This window comes from Malurus melanocephalus, unplaced genomic scaffold (genome assembly GCF_030028575.1).
Source record: "Malurus melanocephalus ecotype Western Australia unplaced genomic scaffold, MMel_1.1 scaffold_853, whole genome shotgun sequence".
NCBI classification, from domain to species: domain Eukaryota; kingdom Metazoa; phylum Chordata; class Aves; order Passeriformes; family Maluridae; genus Malurus; species Malurus melanocephalus.
In genome coordinates, this window is record NW_026624085.1 from 70,246 (window position 1) to 89,960 (window position 19,715).

The 19,715-nt window shown below is 41.2% G+C and overlaps 1 protein-coding gene across 1 annotated transcript in view; it reads right to left on the reverse strand.

The window, feature by feature from the left end:
* PITPNM3 (PITPNM family member 3) overlaps window positions 1-19,310 on the reverse strand; it is a 38,035-nt gene extending 18,725 nt beyond the window's left edge. The window contains exons 1-6 of the mRNA XM_057385657.1: window positions 19,127-19,310; window positions 13,279-13,374; window positions 9,657-9,761; window positions 5,246-5,322; window positions 3,041-3,276; window positions 1,727-1,916 (exon numbers count right to left, since the gene is read on the reverse strand). Of these exons, the coding sequence (XP_057241640.1) occupies window positions 1,727-1,916; window positions 3,041-3,276; window positions 5,246-5,322; window positions 9,657-9,761; window positions 13,279-13,374; window positions 19,127-19,148 (726 nt within the window). The 5' untranslated portion in view covers window positions 19,149-19,310. The remainder of the gene's footprint in view (window positions 1-1,726; window positions 1,917-3,040; window positions 3,277-5,245; window positions 5,323-9,656; window positions 9,762-13,278; window positions 13,375-19,126) is intronic.
* Window positions 19,311-19,715: the final 405 nt, after the last annotated feature.

Sequence of the window (19,715 nt, forward strand, 5' to 3'; positions counted from 1 at the left end):
CTTAAAAATTAAATATCAAAATACTTTCATGTAACATCTATCCTAAGATATCTCTGGTTCTAAAGTTGTATACAACTGAACAGTGTATGCCAGTTTACTCTCTGATTTTCAAACTCCTATGCCACATAATGAAGTTTATGAAGAATTGAAAACCATATGATAGAGCTAATCTTAATTAAATTAACAATACTTTTTGTAGAGAATTGGCAATATCTTCCTCAATTTACCACTATATTTCTAATCCTTATTATTACTRGCATTAAAAGAAAGAAGTTAATTAGTTACAGATACTATATAAAATCAAAAGGCAATCTCTGATCAAGTGAACTTGCAATATAAATTGACAGAATCTGAAACAAAATGACAAAAGGAGAGATAGACAAAGGGTATGTGTCAGTATATATTATACATATTTGATCAGTACAGGACTTATTCAGAGGCAGAGCTGAAATTTCTATCTAAGGGGCAAACAAAGCACTGTAAAAAGCACAGAGAAGTCACTTCCATTTTAACAGTGCTGATAATTGATGGTGAAAATTCTGTGGAACATACAGAGGTCAAGCAGAGTCTTCCACAGGAAATAATATATATTATTTGTAAAACACAACAGGGAGACTTTCTTGTAGCTTTGTCATAGAAAAAAAATCATAACACTAAACTTGCATAGAAAAAAATTTTCACATTATTTTTGTCACCGGTATCATTGTTCTTTACATAATTTCACCTTTCATAATGTATTGTCACTGCAGTTGGGTTGGTGTTATGCTTCAAGCAATAACAGTTTACTATGCGTAGTAAGAATGRCTTCAACCCAAATTTTAGTCTAAAAATATTGATATATCACAGCACAATCTTRTTAGTGCCATGGAAAATAATTTGTTTGTATAATAAGGCACATGCTTCCTTAAAGTTTACACTGTACTCTATATTAAATGTATGTTCTTTCCTTAAGTGTGGAGGTCACTGTACTTAAAGTGCCTGTTTCTGGCCATTGYAGATGGCCCCATAACAAAATAATATCAGTAACTCACACCAAGCATCAATATCATATTTCTGTGTGAAGCAGGAGGTTYTGTTGACTAAAGACAGTGAAGCAGGAGCAGTAACTGACTGTTACTGTCAGTCGGAAGAAACCTGTAGGTGACTTCACTGGTGAGCAGGTCACAACAGAAAGATCGCATTATTTCCCAAGAGTTAGACAGGAAATCTGCAACACTGAGCATTTGTCTTCTCTGTTTCTTTACTGCCAACTGCTTTATTACTATAGTGATGGAGGCAAAGAAGAAATAATAGTTCAGTATTGGATTTCTTAGGCTCTCGGAGGTGTCTCAATTTTTCCATCAGCTACGTGTGAAGAACTCATCAACGCAGATGATTGTTTGTCTCGGGCTGCCAAGTTCGTTACATACCCCACTTATTGTACAGTAACAAAGTAAGAGCTTAWGAGTCAAAGTGCTTGTGGGAGAATGTATATAATCTTCTACCAGCTAATGTATATCTTCTACCAGCTAAGTAAGTCCATGAGATAGTGAACAGGATTCCAGAAGTGCCTTTCTCGTGCTGGATACTGAGAAGGCACTTTGTGTAGGTGATCCTATGTTAACATTCATTCATCATATTAGTAAKGTTGTCCCACATGTGTAACTCAAAATGCTCAACACAATGGCTTAAAAAGGAGCCTTGCTCTGAAGGGATTTTACTGTGATGCAAGAGAAAATAGTCCTACCTGTCCATTAAAACCAGCCCCATCAGTAGATTTGAGAAACTCATTGTAAACCTGATTGGCTCTACTGATCACCATGGCAACTGCATCCTGGTACTGAGGAGATGAAACAGCCAGCAAAGGCAAGGCAGCCAGGGGGATGTGGTCTTCACTGCTGCTCAGACAGCTCTCATCATAGCTGTAGGGATTTAGGCTAGAAAAGGATATGTTAGCATCAGGAAAACTGCAAGAGGCAGCACAAGCATTAGAGAATGAGCAGTTACTAACAGAAACAGGTTGGGCTATTGCAGTTCACAATGAATGAACACAAGAAGGATCATCTTCTCACAGAATTCAACTGCTTAAAAAAAAATGGTGACCAATGGCCCAAATGCACAAAAATGACCTTCCAAACACTCTTTAGTGTTTCACCTCTTCTTGTATCAGTCCTCTTGCTTTGCAGAGCAGCACCTTGCATACATATACGCACAGAGTAGCACATACACATACTTTTTTCCTGGTTGTTTCCATGTTGCAAATTATGAAAATGATGTTTCTATGATGCAAGCAGTAAGGCACAACTTTCACCAGTGTGGTCTGCATCCTGCCACCTCTTCCTCCGATGCCTGTCACTGCTTTAAGTCCAGCTAGTATTTCAGAGCTTTATTGCATTTTCCATTTGTCCTCTCTAACTCTGTCATCTGGACAGYAGGCATTACCATTTCTCCATCTTATGGATCAAAACATGGTTTTAGACCTCCTCAAGTCTTCTGCAGGGTTTTCTGCTCTCCATGAGCTTCAAATGTAACCCTGGGCATTACATCACAACAAAAAAATACTATAAGAGCAACCATCACCTACAGAAGCCCCAGATAAAGCCAAGAGAAGTTTTGTTTTGCTTAGGAAAGCAGAAATCAAGAAAATATGATTCTCTCCTTTCCTCACCAGAGTTCAATAGTTAATCTTGATTTGCACTTGTAGAAAAGTTGAAGCAGTTCCAAGAGTATGTGTTTCTTTCTCCTTTCTCTATCGTGCCATTTAAAATACTTATGTCATGGAAACTAATGTTACCTGGAAACATTCTCTCACTCAATGACTGAATTTCAAGACTGAAAAAGCAGCTGAGGATGAGCAGCTACTGAAGTGAAGACATCAATGAAAAATGTTTTTTAAAACAAATTCATCCACTTAGAAAAGGATAAAAGATTGCTTCAAGTCTTGCAGTCAGCAAAAGATTAAGAAGGATTTGCAGAATTTCATTATGAAATATATGGGTCACGGAAAGTCATTCAAAGCCACAATGCAAAACCAAACACCAGGAAATACAAATCAACCTACCTGGAAACAAGGGAGAAAGCTGCTGAACAGATTGCTGGGCAGGGAACAAGTCTCATTAAGATGTGGCCCAAAGAGGCAGGGAAATGGGCTCGGGTCACCTTCTCAAACACGGAACTGAAGGTGTTGATGTCYGCCAGCTTGGTGCTGTGGTCTCCACCTCCAGTGTCTAATATGTTCCCCCCGTGTAGAATCAAAATTAATACATGAGTTTTGCAGATCTGGTGTTGAACTCCTTCCTGTGAGAAAAACAGGAAATAAGAAAGGAGGAGGCATTTTTATGGGCTTTGTTGGCTTACTTGGTGTCAATATTAGCAGTGATTTCTTCTTTCTCCTGCCCCCACCGTGATAGTTGTGTGATATTTCCTTTCACTGGAGTGGGTGGGGGTGTGTGCAAGTCCTGTGTTCCGTTTAATTCAAGTGTGCCTGAATCACACTATGCTCTGACACAAACCCTGTGCACACAAATGTAGATTTCAGATCAACAAAGATTAAGATAGYTTTGTACATCAAAAGGTACTTCAAATACTCTGAGACTAGAGAAGAATTTCAACCTCAACAGGCAGCATAAGCAATCATCTGTCTAGGTATCGTAATGATTGCTTCATTTACTGGCAAGTTCCTCATTCAAATCATCACAAGTTCAAAAAAAACAAATTTCTCTGCCAATGAAAACCTTCTGCAAAAGCMGATGATACAGTTGTCTCAGACTTTTGAGACTGGTAGCTTTTTATTAAAATGAAAGATATGGGTAATTTACCCAGACACTTACTGAAAAAGTAAAAAAAGACAACACTGCTGATATCCATAAAACTCACAGAACAATTCTGGAATATGTGAATAGGCTYGTATACAGACAAGTATCTAGCTTTGTAGAATAACCAAGATATTTCCTACTTGAAACCAGAAAAGCATGTTGAATGTCTCACAATTCCACCTTTTTTTCTTTAACCCTTGAGACTCATGTGCACTTAAAGAAGTCAGTAATAGAGTCAAAGATTAGACTTTTTGTTGTTAAATCTTGACTGCTATTTTCCTCTTCACTTTGGATTACATGATTCCTTAAGATTTCTAGTTCCTGACCAAATATGAACACACAGAGAAAACAGCAGTAATATTTTTTGTCTAAGGATCGTTAAATGCTAGATTGGGTGATTTACTGGGAATCAGGCAATGCTCTGGACAGTTTGTTCTTAAGTTCTGGAAGCAAAGGAAATGGGCAACTTGTATAATGGTGACAGAGAGATGGCTGAAAATGAGAGAATTGTAGGTTATTCCACTATCTCTGTTCAGCTCATGAATTTTAGTATCCAGTAGAAGTACTCATTGTGAAGACATTTTGCTGACCTGACTTGTATCTGCTCAAATACAGGAGAATCATACGAGCAGCTCTCAGGTTCCACTTTTCCATGCACTGATTTACAATTTCCTCCTCCAAAAGGTTTCATTCCTGTTTTCAGAAGAGAAATGTAATTCCCTTTAAAAGCTAAATGTAGTTCCTTCCATGGACAATGCCTGCTTGTAAATAAGCAGCATTGCTGATGTTGATGGAAGTGAAAGCTTCAAAAATGAAAAATTCAAATGGGTTAATATTGCTGAAGTCACTGTTATGAGAAGTCTCTCAGCTAGATTTAACTGGTATGTTTCACAGGAAGACTCAAAGGAAATAAAATTAATTTGCCTCTCAGCAGTAGCTCAGCCATGACTTAGACAAGGTGTTCGAGGACTAATCRAGTGGACATCTGAAGCCAGTCAATGACTGTCATAATTTCCAGGGGGCTRTAGGATTCAAATTCTTCAGAAACAGCAGACACTTCCACTACCTGTCCTACATGTGAACAGAGGACCTTAATCACTTTGCTGGAAGGACCCAAATGTGTTGAGATTCCTTTCTGCTTCTAAAAAAAAGCAATTCTGTTATCAATTTCATGATTGCTGCTGAAAGTGCTTCACAAAACCTGCATTTCCACTCAAGTACTAAGCAGACATAACAATTTCTCTTTAGAGAACTGAGTCTTATTTCCACCTAAGTATGCAATGTCTAAAAAGCTTGTGATGATTTTCAATTATTGCATGTGTATGCGCTGAACAAGGGGAAAACACACTAAGTGATCAAATGAGTTTACAATTACATAACACAATATGAGAGTACTTTCACATGTCTGCACCTTGAAAAAGAGCACGGCTTGTTTTAGGAAACAATCTCACCTCATTGTCCTCATGTATTTCAATACTGCCTTGTGCAGGGAACCTTTGTTTTCTTAAAGAGGCTCTATATAATTCACCTGAAAGGAAAAAAGACATATTGGTCATATAAATATTTGTTTGCCACCTTTTACAGACATCTATGGCAGGTAAGGCACATTCCTAATTTCAAGAGAGAAAGTTCTGTTCACAGAAAGTCCTGTAGACAAACAGAACAATACACAAGGTTTCTTGCAGCTCTACAYATTAGAGGCTTTTCTGTTCTTATTAGCAATATATGAAACAGGATTCAGGTCCTTATCCAGGGSCATGTAGCACCAGTGCAGCTGCTGTTGATCATCTGTGCCTGTCTGAAGCAGCAGCAGAAGAGGTCACCTGAGGTTCTGCATCCCTCTGGTCATCCCATAAAGGTATCTTATATACTTTGGTATGTTTTAAAAGGAACCTAAATGCCTACATATAGGCAAGTGAATTAAGCCTTTCAAGTTCCCCAAAAATCTTCAGGATGCAGTTCTTCTGCAAACCGCTCTGACTACATGGGGAACTCCCTGAAATAACTACAGTGCTACATTGCAATGATGCAAGAGAGGACTAACAGACCATAGAGCAGAAAACAAATTCTCCTCAAAAAGCCTTGTAAGTTGAAAAATAGGAAGCGACATTGCAGAGAAACACACTGCTTCACCAATACCTTTTTGCAACASGATCATGCATCCAAAATCCTCACTTATAAACACAACAACGAAAGTTTCTGCACTGACTTTGGAGCACGACCAATCACACTATAAAACCTACTTGTCTGCTCTTTAGACAGTCTGGCTGGGCAGCAGCCTGATGTAAAGTGATGGAACATTCCTAGYGTCAGCTTTAAAAACAGGACATTGACCACTGCCTTGCCTTGGGAAGCTTTTGAAAAGCTCATCTTAGCAGAGAGCAGGGTCAAACAATGGAACAGGTTTCCTAGAGAGGCGTCAATGCCCCAAGCCTRTCAGTGTKMAAGAGGCATTTAGACATTGTCCTTACTAATATGCTTTAACTTTTGTTCAGCCTTGAAGGGGTCAGGCAGCTGGACCACATGATCATTACAGGTTCCTTCCAACTGAAAATATTCTATTCTATTCTATTCTATTCTATTCTATTCTATTCTATTCTATTCTATTCTATTCTATTCTATTCTATTCTATTCTATTCTATTNTATTCTATTCTATTCTATTCTATTCTATTCTATTCTATTCTATTCTATTCTATTCTATTCTATTCTATTCTATTCTATTCTATTCTATTTTTACAGCTGGCTGTGAACAAGCTTGCCCTCTGAACAAATCTTCCCTGGCCTTAAGGTCAGAGAAAAAGATGATGTAGCACAATCTACTTCTTTTTTGTACTGTTTCTTCATTGAAGAAAATTGCTACAGGCTCTTTCTGGTCTCTTCATTATACAGTATTCTTTTTCTACTGCTGCATTCTTAGTTACCTGGGAAACAGCTGTAACATGAAATTGGRTTAGCAAATGTTGTCATGGTTAGTTCTTTGGGGAGGGTAAATGTGCCTTTCCCTCCAACAGTGAGGAAATTCCAGACAAGATGTGAATCATATCCCTCTAACAACTCGTCCTCCCTCTTATGGGAGGGGAGGAGGTTTTAAAACCCTCCTGAGTGATGATACTAGAAATTTGTAATTTAAAATTTCAGCTGACTGAATATTGCAGTCTTAAAATTCCACTTATCTCATCAAGCTTAACTGTTCCTAGAAAAACTAGGAAGCCTTTCTCCCTCCATGACACACACCAAATTTTAGGAGTTAAAGAGAGAGAATTGTACCAAATAATAATACCAAAGTAGATAACAGACAGCTTTCAGGATTTAGACACATTTTCCTCTGTTTCTTCCAGCACACCAGAAGAAAATAAATACACTCCATAATGCTATAGTTGGCTCAGTTTAATTTTTCTTGGCATTTGGAATCCACACCTTCTTTGAGGYTCCACGCCATTTATTTACAGGCAGTGTGCCAGAACCTAAGAGAGTGGACTGTAATTTTCATCTCACCAAGAACACTGCTTAAGAKGGGTCAGGCCAGGTTATTCTAAAAACACTAAATTTAGTCCAAAACACATTTTAAACATTCTACTCTTCCACATTAGGACTGAGAGTGAATTCTATATCAGATTCTACCAATATTATCCCTTATAGCCACTGGAAATTTATTTAGCCCTGTGTCTACACTTCTCTGTAACTAAAATTGAGGCATTAYTCTTGCCTTTCTGACAGGCAAGGATTTATTGTATTAGTCATTTACTATTTGCATAAAGCAAAAGAGTACAATAAAAACCACAATATCAGAAAGCAAACCCAACAGAAACATCATAAATCCTGAACTTCCACCAAATCCACTCTTTCYGAAATTGTCAGATATTTAATGCTGACCTCATTACTAAACAACTATACCAACAGTATGAAATTTAAAAGTTCCACTTTTGGGGAGAACATAAATTTAAAAAACATTTAAATTAAATTAAAACAACTTAAAACTAAGTCTTCATTACAAAAAACAGCAGGACCTATTGAGCATTTTCTGTCAGGACTATATATCAACCCACTAAGAACCACCCTCGTAGTTAAATGGCTCTTAGTAATACGTAGTACCCAAAGAAAGGCGAAGCAGATGAGTAAAACCAGGAAGTGACACTTGTCTACTGCTTATCAAATGCTGAACGATAAGGAAGACAGCAAACAGTCCATACTGTATGTCCATACAGTCCATACTGCAGTTTTTAAATTACATGCAACTCCACAGAATTACATGCAACAACACAGAAATTGCTTTTCAGTCTAGCAGTCAACAGTCAGGAACAATGGCTACCATCTTAAACCAACTAATTGAATGAGTAAAACACTAAGTATTTCAGCAGACTGGAACATTCMCTGCTACCACAGACACCAGTGAGCCAGTGTGTCTGGCAGGGATTGTTTTAGACCCAAATTCCCCCTGGCATTGGTATATAAATATACATATATAYAGACACATACACGTTCACCAGCCATTTACAGAGGCATTAAGCAAGCTCCGTGCCTCCAGCTTTGCCTGAAGTAAGCTGTTGCTCTGCCTCTTCACGTGAAGAACATCAGATCTCAGAGAGAAAAGCCAGGTGGAAGAAAAAAGAGCGATTCAACATCTCAAAGCAGGCATGAAAGRTACAGGTTTGACACATGATCAAAAAAAGAAGTAAGTACCCCAAATCTAGGAGAAGAAAATTTGTATGATCATTCTGAGACCACGAAGTAAAATTCACATCCATTGTAAGAATCAAGCCAGGTCCTCTTTTTTATTTCACAGACCATTTCAAATATCCAGGTTATTCTGTCATGTAAATTAGGGAGAAACTTAGAGGGAAAAAAAAAAAAGAGAACTTGCATTGGCTACAAAGAATAAAGTAATAGTCCCAAAAGAAAACTGCTATTTCCATTATCATTCTCTCATGAGAAATGATGCTGTTTCTTGCCATCTGCTGCATTATTGCTAGCCATTTATAATGACAAATCTATCATAAGAAATATTTTCACATGAAGGCTGTGACATATGCTTTCTATTAACRAATGATAAAGAATATTGTAAATATACTGCAGATGCAGTTTTGCAAACTGCACTGTTTATAAGMAGATAATGACATGCATCACTGAGCCCAATCCTGCTCTGAAAACCACAACAGGAGATAGCTCCTGTTAACTGCTACAGTTCCTTTATTGAATGAGTCTTACGTGTACACACACTACCAGACCTCATACACGACTACTAAAGAGCAAAGGAGAAGAAGAAACATACAGGGTTGAGATGCTCCACAGCTTTCAAACAACTGGGCAATTTAGGAGTCAAACTAACAATAACACTGCTTAGGCCTTTACTCTAAGTCCCAGATTCTTCCTGGTCTATCAGTGCCCATTTCTCACTCCTTTCAGTGGTACATAGTTACACACATCATTACACAAAAATAGCCCAAATACACCTGAAGGTATGTGTCCCCACAGGAATTCTAGATAAGGATTTGTTAACTTTCAGGAGCAAAATAAACCGGTGACAGCAAGAAGTCTCTCACATGTTGCATACAAGAAAAAAAAGTTTTAGTCTTGTCATCTATCTCAGAGCTGTTGAGCTGAATCCAACACTGACTTCCCATTGAAGCCAATAAATTTATATTACTGGGTCTACCAAAGTTTTCTCCTGAAAGAGATCACTGCCATTTATTTCTCAGCATTAAAATACTACTTACATATCTATGTAAATCTTTTAACGATGGGATGCAGTAAAATGACATTACTTCTGTAGAGTATTTAAATAGTATCTAAAAACAAATTGCTTCAGTAGTCATATGTTCTTGTTAACTCTAAATAAAYATGTAATGTAAGCTAAACATTACCTTGTTCTTCAAGCTTCCCAATTGTTTCTATCTGCTCAACAAGGTCATTTGAGTTCCACTGGCTCATGCCTATGAGAATAGCACTCTTTCCTTCCACCATCTCTTCTGTAAGAGGAAAAAAGAATAGAATAAATTGCTGTGAAAAACAAGAGAAAAAAGACAGGGTGAGAACTAGAAATTGAGAGAGAAATAAACACTAATTAGAGCCCCTAATGGGAATACRTAACAGCTTATGCAGCTTATGACAGCTTTTCCTGTCTGGACTGTCCAGGAAAACTTCTTGCCTACTCATATGCCCTACAGCAATCCTATATGCTTCTTATATYATGTGCAAGAAAAACTTGACAAAGAGAGGACTGCCTAAATTTTTTCTCTTCCCTTGAGTAGTCATTTTAAAACATAGTTTGTAATAATCACTTTGTGTGTTTGAGTGGTTGGTTGGTTTTGGGTTTGGTTTTTTAATTTTTTTTTTATTTTATTTGAAAAACATTCAAAAGGCAGAGCAGAGGAAAGCACGGACCACACCAGTTCAAGGCTTTTCAAGAATGTTTTTTCCACTTCTATCAAAGCCGCCTGTGCCACGTAAAGCTTTACATGTCCATCTAGGGACACAGAGACATAACGGAATGGAACCAAGTCCACAGCACAGAGAACCATGTCTTTTATTGCAATCCCATCCAGGGAGTGGGGTAGGARAAACTGATAGCACAAAACACCCATAGACCGATACCTACTCTCTTCCATAAAAAACAAACTCAAAATCAAACAGGTCTATAAGCTTTAGAAATACATTTTCCTTCAATTTAACAATTGTTTGGCAAGAAGGGTGCATTAATCCTTTCTGAATAAATTTACTAAAAGCACTTCAACCCAGCTGGATACAGCCCAGAATGGTCTTTGTACCTAGGTCAAGCACAGAGAAAAAAAAAAAAAGTAAAATAAATAATAACAGTTCTTTACTTGTTAAGGCAGATTCAGAGAATGGGTCAAATTTTGTCCTTTTGTACTGTGTTTGGTGGAGAGAATTGCTCTAATACGGGGAGAACAATAATAGAATAATTTAGACAGGACATTTCTGACTAAAATAATAATTTTCAAATACCTACCTTGCAGTAGGTCTCTAAACTATTAAAAAAAATTATGTTTTTTCATGTTGTGTCACATGTACCTCTCTCATTTAGAGAGATCTTGATACTGGAGAAGGAGAAATATGGATCTGTATAAAGGACACTATAAATCACTTAATAGTCATCACCATATCTTATCTCTCCCTMATTCATACTTTAACAAACTATGATAAAGGTCATTATCAGATTTATCAGGATCCAGCAAAGCCCCCTGAGACCTGATGCAATCTCAGCTGCTCCCTGAGGCAGAGATAATCAAACACTTAGCACAGCATTTTGCTCAGGTTTTTGTCACTGTCTCTCAGAGGCTGATTGATTTGAATTGTACACAGAAGAATGGAAGGAGCCGTGGTGGTTGTGGTCTCTTCCGTCCCCTCCTCAACAAGTGGTTTTGAAATCCATCAGAGAATGATAGGTAGTTTCAGTGATGTTTTGGGCTTAGTCCTTACTGCTGTTCCTCCTGCCAACTGGGAGTAACAACAAATGTCCTGCCCCCTGAGCTCCTCAGTGCAGCTGCACCAACACAGATGGAAAGTGGTCAAGTCAGCAGCAGTGCAGCCCTCAAGAGCTGCTTATGGCCGAGAAGGGGCAAATGTCTCGCTGACAGGTGGAACATTTTCTCCACAGATAGATAAAAATGGGTGATAACGGTTCTCTGCTCTAAATTTTGTTTTCCTGCTTTGTTCTTCTTGAGTAAAGTCCAGTGTTGGAATTGAAGATCAAGCAGCAGCACAGTGGATGGCCCTTAACACTGACACGTGTGTGCAGCACAGTGGATGGCCCTTACACAGACCAGTGCAAAGATCTGCAAACAACTGAGAGAGGTGTGCTTCCAGGGCTGTGTTAGGGAAGATTTCTTTTTCAGCTTAAAGGCTGTGGGCAGGCATGTGGGGAGGAAATAGGTATGGGGGTGTTTGCCTGTCTGTTGTGGAAGTCTGATAAAATGGCCAAATGGGAATGTGCAGGCTTCTTTGAGTAGCTTTTCAAATCTGAGTAAAAATGCCAGTTAACAATGGATTTTTGTATTCTGACAATTTTGTGATGATGTATTCAGCTGTAACTTTAATATTCTGTGATCAGAGATATGTTACAGTTAAATTATAAGGCAGGTTCCTGCATTAACTATCATGTTATGTATAAACACTGTAAAATTCTTGCCTATCTTACAGCAAGTCACATGGAAAGCAAGAAACAAAGGAAAGCCAGGCAATATGTGTGGGCTGAAGTAATTGRCATTATCAGTAGATTAAGCATAGCATCAAAGAAATAAGATGAATTTGTTTGTGCTGGAGCGAGGGAAACCTGTCCAGGAGAGAGACTGTGGCTTTCACCTCCTAAAAATGAGGTAGCTTGACACCCTTTTTTTGTCTCCAGCATAACATTTTCTGCATTCTCTGTCACTTACACAAAGTACTTCATCAATGTTTGATATTTTTGCAGCTGCACAGTGCAGCTGGAGTTGAGTACTATGGTGTTTCTTCATGGGAGAATCTGGAAGCTATCCCAGACTCTACATTCACCCATGTGTAATTTGTACTTCATAGACAGTCTGAAGTACGAGGCAGCATGCACAGCAGTGGGAACCATTAAAACATAACATCAGTGAGCTGCTTTTGTATTCTGAAAAACAGCTGGGGTCAAATTTCAGTTTTTAAAAGAAGGTTGTGGCTGGCAGCCTTGTAAACAGAGAATCAAGCACCTGTGTTTGAGATGAAGTAGCTGTACATATTTCGACTGTTGATTCATCTGTCATGGCAAACTACTTAATTTAGTGAAATCCGTGTAGAAAGGGAGATTGCGTATGCATACAACCTACACATTCTTCTCCCAGTTCAGAACAAAACTTGGCATGTTACAGAGCATGTCAAGATTCAGGGTCTCACAGATGATGTAGGGACTGTTGCAGTTACCTCAGCTGGTTAGAGAATGGTGCCACGAGTTTGATCTCCATATGGGCCACTCACTTAGGATTTGGACTCAATGATCTTTGTGGGTCCCTTCCAAGTAAGAATACCCTGTGATTAAATCCACAAGCATTCAAATATTGCTCCTTGAACAAGCAGAGATCCCAGTCCCTCCAGTGAAACTTTTGATAGAGTGGAAAACCTAAGATATTGGTCTTACAAGTTGGCCATCAGTAACATGACAGACCAACTGTTATGGCCTTCATCAGAAACTGTGAACACGAGCACTCCCATTGTAATGTCATACACCAACTGACCTGGGAACAACCTGGGCCCAAGAGACCCAGAAGGTCTGTGCTGGTGGTGTCTTGCTGCTTCTGACACCACTCAGCTCAGGGCAGCTCGCTCATCCATCCCAGCACCTCACCAAACTCCTGTAAATTTAGGTCCATTCACACATYCTAGATAGAAGAACTGATGAACATTTTATCTGATGATGACAATGTTGCCAGTTTATTCACAAAGAAGCTCAGTCACTTGTTGCAGAATTGGGGGGGGGGAAATTCGGAGAGGACAAAAATGTGTACTCACCTCGTGCATCAAAGAATTCATCATCGGAGCTCTCGACGGAGTCTCTGAGGACATTCTGCATGTGCCGCTGAGCACCACCAAATCGGCACGTGCCAGCTGCAAACAGGAGACTCACATTAGTACAAGGCTATGTTCACCTCTGCCTCAGGAAAAAAACCCAACCCATTAAGGAACAGTTTTTGTAGGTGCCTCAGGAGGATGGTCATCRTGCATACTTTAATCTCAACTATCAGACAGCAAGAGCTCTTAGGATGGCAAAAAAATAATTCCACTTAATGATACACAAAGCCATTACAAGTTTTTGTTAAAGATAAGCTTGTATTGCTTTCAGCTAATGCAGTGACCTCAGAGGATAAATTTTTCCTGTGGAATTCATCTAGCTGTTCCATTCCAACACTCAAACTGCACATTGTTTCTAAGACACAAAGCAGCATTTCCCCAGGACATGGCAGTAGCTCCCACTTAAATTCAATGTAACTCCTGAAAGAAGTGCCATCTTATTTGGCTCAGATTTGTAGACAAGCCACTCAATTCTCACTCACTGAACTGGTTTCATCATAGAGCTTTGCTGAGCTGGAGCCTGGGGCTTTCATTTGAAGCTTGCCATTTGAAGACAGGAAGGCAAAACCACACCTGAGATGGTATRGTAACAGATATATACTCATGACAGCTTAGATGGTCCTAATGAATTATCATGCTCAAACTAATTTGTAGTTAGTAAACCAGACTTGCTTAACTGTATCACTTCCCCTTACATCTAAGAAGCCCAACACTAGAAAGCAGTAGTGAAATATATTCCTTCATRTTAACAACAAAAATCTCCCCACAATCAGTGGAGAATCAGGGATCAAATCCACCACATCCCTCTCTCACTACTATAGAGAGGACACTCATTACCCATCAGTATAGTGTCTTTCATTTAATTCATTTCTGCAAATGATGACATCAGRCCCGATTCTAATATCCTTAGCCCCTGGTCACAAAAGCATTCTTCTTCTCTCAGTAGTAAAAGAGCAACACGAACATGCCACTAGGTCACAGCCTTTTATTCTTCATTTTCTCCACCTATAGCTGAATTAATCAGAAGTATAAGTGAAGGGTGGTAGGAAGAAGAAGATTTTAGCTGGCCAAGATGTGAGTAAAAATAATAATTAATTAATAGCATTTTAACAGGATTAAAAAATTGATTATTAAGGAGTCAGTATTCATTACAAGAGTACAGCATATACTGACAATGTATCCAGTGATATGTGACAGCTATTGGAGTCCCACCATTCAGACACATACCTCTCCTAAAATATAGGTACACTACAGTCATCAAAATAGGGGTAGAAAGGACATTATTCTGAACTTCTAATGAAGACAAGTCTGTATTGGATCAATGCTCGGAAGAGCAGGCATTTCAAAATTTCAAAAGCACAAGATGTGAGGCACCACAAGAAACCCAGAGTGATGTATGGACGGAGGGAAAAAAAGAAAGAGAGAGAGAGAGAAAGAGAGAGAGAGAGAGAAAAGAAAGCAAGAAAGAAAGCAAGAAAGAAAGAAAGAAAGAAAGAAAGAAAGAAAGAAAGAAAGAAAGAAAGAAAGAAAGAAAGAAAGAAAGAAAGATAAAGAAAGGAAGAGAAGGAAAGGAGGGAGTAGGCTATGTAAATAAAAAATTGTAAAGACTTCAAAAATACTCCAAAGCAAACAGCAATTCCCTGGGGAAGAACTGCCACTATGCTGGCTGAAAATCAGTAATAGTACTCACTTGACAAAAAAAAAGAGCTCATGGTTCCAGGAACCTTGGAGTTTCATGTAGAATGTGAAGGGAGGGCAGGCAAAAGTGTCACAAATACCCAGGCATAAAATCAGGCTATGAGAAAAGTTCTTGGGTGCATCAGTTTCATTATATTGCACTGGGAATGCTTCTAGATTTAGAAGCAGCTTAACCACAGTCAACAGCACAAATCCGTGTAAGGCTCACTGCAACAGCTCTCCATATCTAGACTGATTTGCTGGCTGGACTGCATTGCATTGCCCTAAAACATTGGTCTGACTGAATCTGCTTCCTTCTGTGCCAGCAGATTAGCATCAGGCACCTTCAGAGGACTCTATTAGCATTTCTTGATTGTATTAAACCCTGGCATTGCCTGGACTCACTGATTTGATTTACACTGTCAACTGCTGAATACCTTATTTTATAATTTTGCTTCAGAGAATGAAAAGAACAGCTGTAAAACTAATTCAATATTATTCATTTCACTGTCATCACATATTTCAAGCCTCGCAGCAGGCCCAGCCTTTCCCTTTATCTTCTGCTTGGTAACAAACATCTTCCCTTTTCCAGTCAAGCCTAGACATAAGCACATGCCAGAACACACTTGATCATAAAAAAGTACTCCTGAATACTATCATCACACCTAGGTAGAGATGAAACAGCATACAGTGTTCTCACAGCTACTGGAAACTAAGTCTCTTAAATAATCAAATATTGAAGACTGAATTAATCTCAATTAAAAAAAAATAATAAAAAAAACGACTCGGTTGCACAGATTAAAACATTTCCACTTGGCAAAACCTGCTTTAGGAATGTACCATTCAGGGTACAGTTTTCCTAATAAAATTTAAAAGCACAAGTCATTTTCCCATTTGGACAGAGATGCCGGGTAGGAGGAATAACCTTTGCTATTGCTGCAGACTGCTGTTGCATAATAACACTTCTTTCTGTTTTGCTGGTTTCAAATGCTTCTTGCCTACCCATTAAGAGATTTAACRGAGCTACCCACACAGTGTTACCTAATGACTATGCAGTGAAGACTTACTGGAGTCCAAGTTCATCCACAATGATTTTCTAGTTATGTTTTATTTCTTATTTGGCAAATGTAAAACTGAAGATTTATGTTAAAATGATGTGAATTTAACTACTGAAGGCACTCCTAAGACTTAGGAGCTCATAAAAGACAGAGGGAGATGCTGATCCTTCTTTCAATAATTCCAGAGTGAAAACATTAAGTACGCTCAGAGGAAGTCCAYGCCTGCATGCTCACACCCAAAAAAAGATGGACCATACATGACCATCATTGATACCAGGGCCATRGAGAACCCATCCAAAATCACAGAATGAACCTGCAGCAGAGACTGGAACTGAAATGAAATCAGTTGAAGCTGAAATGAAGCACACTGCAAGTGGAAGGGGCTGAGGGGGGACATGAAGTGGAAGGCCTACAAAACTGAGGCTAAAGGAGGAGAGGGAGAAGTWACAGTAGGAGGTGAGAGGAGAGGTGGAGAGAACATAAAAGGTCAAAGGGAATGGGGACAAAAAACGTGGAAGATCAAGTCAAGATGTCAAGCTCCCTTGTCAAAATGCACAGCTGACAAAGCCAGAGACGCAGTTACAGATAAAAACATCCAGACAAATTGCAGGTTCTCTTGTCAAGTGAAAGAGCTAACTGCTGCAACAGTCCAGACTCCACTGTGGTGAGATGTGCCTGACACAACCAGSTCCTCTCTCTCATTCCTCATGCAGTGTCTTTTATCTTACAGCAATTCCAGTGAGAAATCCCTGGCTGTCTACTCTGTATATCCCTCCACTGGCAGTTCCACAGCAGACAGTAAGGATGGGCATGTATTTGAATGCTGAGTACAGGAAACACATCAGAAAACTAAGCCATGCAAGCCTTTAAGCCCCTATTTTAASGTATCAGTGACATTTGCAGCCTTGCACTTTACAGGATTACTAGTGAGATGGAGGAAGAGGGAAGTTTAACATGACTGTTCAGACCTCAAATCCTAGACCGAACTTTCCTGTAAACCTAGTACATCTCCCAGAGCTATTTCTTGATGCTTCAGATGCCAGCTTCCCCACAGCAGAAATCAACTTCACCCTCCCTCTCAGCAGTATCATCCCTCCTCCAAACTGACTCCCAAAACCAGAGAAGATACRAATATTCTCTAACCTTTTCCTGCAACGACTGTAGGTGGACTGCCTGTAACACATCYGAAAGACTCTATTCTCCTAGTGCAGAGATTCTGGCTTTCTGAGGAGTATCTGGCATTTTTGAATCACTATACTCTGTTAAAAATGAAGTCAGAGATGAAGAGTAGATACTCCACCACTCCCACAGGGACATGTCAGGTAATGATCTGCATTTGTCTCTACATGTTTTTACAAACAAAAATCCTGCAAATGCCCAAACATTTCTGCACATGGACTACTCCAAGCGCTTCAGATGGGGAGTTCACTCAGTGACATCTGGCTACTCAAGCTAGTCAAGGGTGGATCATGTCAAAAGCCCTTTACAAGTGCACCTGTCATTCAACAGGGAGCAAACAGCACATTTTCACGAGTTTGGTCTTTCTATCTGAGSTAAGGCTACTGCAGTGGCAGGGGCTGCAAGGTAGGGTATATAGAAACAAAACAGACACATTTTTTTATATTTGTGCATATTGCAGCTCACATTGATAAACTCAGCAGGCTCAATTAATAAAAGCAGCACAGTTTACCTACTCCTAGACCAGATATTTTCTTCCAGACCTCCTTTGTGAATCTACTCTTTTCTTTGAAATTAGTGGTGACAACATCACAAAGCTTGTATCAAAATACATACTTTGTCTACTGAAGTCAGTGGAATAGCATTCAAGACAAGTACCATAATTTAAAATTCCTTTGTGAAATTGTGTTTGAACCTGCAAGCTATGTAGGCAGGCTGCATTACTCATCTATCACAGAAAGCGAAAGCAATGCTTATTTTCCTATCCAWTTTAAAAAAGACTGTAAACTAATGCCAAAGGGAAAAAAACAGACCTTTTCCCCATTTGATTACTTCTTCATCTTCCAAAGGTGGAAAAGAAACATTTTGTTCAATTCTATATTTGCMTGCTCTGAAATTATTGATGCTCTCATGTTCATAAGTGTTACATATCTGGCCTGCCACCAATCCAAACTTATTTTGGGGGAGAAAAGAAATAAACAGTGCTGGGCGGGGGGGAACCCAAAATCAAACCGTTTGGGCTTAGCTTTAATATTGCCATGCTCCTATAAAGCTGCATCCAGACCTGGCACCAAACACCAGGTTAATGTCACATACYGACCATTCAGTCGCAGCAGTTAGGCCTTCACCTGCAGCAGCAATGGGTTCTACCTGCAACCTAGAAGAAAACCACTTCTGCATCAGCAGCTGGACTCTCATCTGTTCTGACCATTGTGCACAGAGAACATCTGCTACCTCGGTCAGGATGCACCTGCCACTGGGCACGGGACATCAGGGTGCTGCTGCTGCTGCTGCTGAGCATCCTAAATTCCTGTCTCAGTCCCAGGCAACGCACCTCCAACCTCTACACTGCTCAGGCTCCGGAGGAAGCACGACTTACAGCACGTGAACGGGCAAGGCGCAGCGCAGGCTTTGGGCAAATTCCACCCAACAGCACACCTGTATTGCGCTGCCTCCCGATCTGCTCCTCTCAGCGGGCGGCAGCGAGAATGGGCCCCACCGGGAGGCAGCCACGGAACTGCCCCGGAGCCGGCAGAGACCCTTCCCGGAGGAGCAGCAGCGGAGGGCGGCGAGGAGGCCGGGCAGCGACCACGGCACCGGCAGATGCGGGCGCCGAAGGCAGAGAGGGCCAAGTTCCATAACGACGACGAGGACAAATGTATCCGCGCCCCGCTCACACGAGTTTGCATTCACCGCTCCGTGCGGCCAAAGGCGAAAGACGCGAAGCCGGCGCTGCCACAGAGCCGCGGGTGGGCGGGAACGCGCCGGAGCCTCATCCCCGCCGCGCTCCGGGCCCGCGCTCCCCTCGGGCCGCCCCATCCCGCGCCAGGGGCCCCGCTCTCCCGTCCGTTCCGCCGCGGGGGCTCTGCACTCACCGGGGAGTGGAGCTTTCGCCATTTCAGGGCTGCCCGCTCGCAGCCAAGGCGTCCTCAGCGTGTCAGGTCGTGGCCCGCCGGGCGCTCCAGCACCCCGCTCTCCGGCGCCCCATGGGCTTTGGGCAGAGGCCCCGCGCCGCCCCCTCGCCTGCGGCGCTGAGAGACGCGACCGGGAGACGACAACGCCGCCGCCGCCAGCCGGTGCCGCCCGCCCGCTCGCCCGCCGCTAAAGGCGCAGCCGCCGTGGCTCAAGGCGCAGCGAGCGGCTCGGCGGAGAGCGGGGGCCAGGCCGGGCCAGCGCGGGGCCGTGGCTGCGCATCGAACGGCCCGGAGAGTGCGGTGCTGAGGTGCGAGCAGCACCCGCCCTCAGGAAGGGAAGGGCTCGMCGGGGCTCTCGCCTCGCTTCGCCGCTGCCGGCAAGGAGCCTCCGACGGGAGCTCGCCTCGCCCGCAGCCCACACGCCACAGCCGCCGGCCGGGGCGGGCTCGGGGCTCCCCTGGGAGCCGCTGCCCCGCACCGTGCCCGGCTCTCGCCCTCAGCTGCCCCGCACCGTGCCCGGCTCTCGCCCTCAGCTGCCCCGCACCGTGCC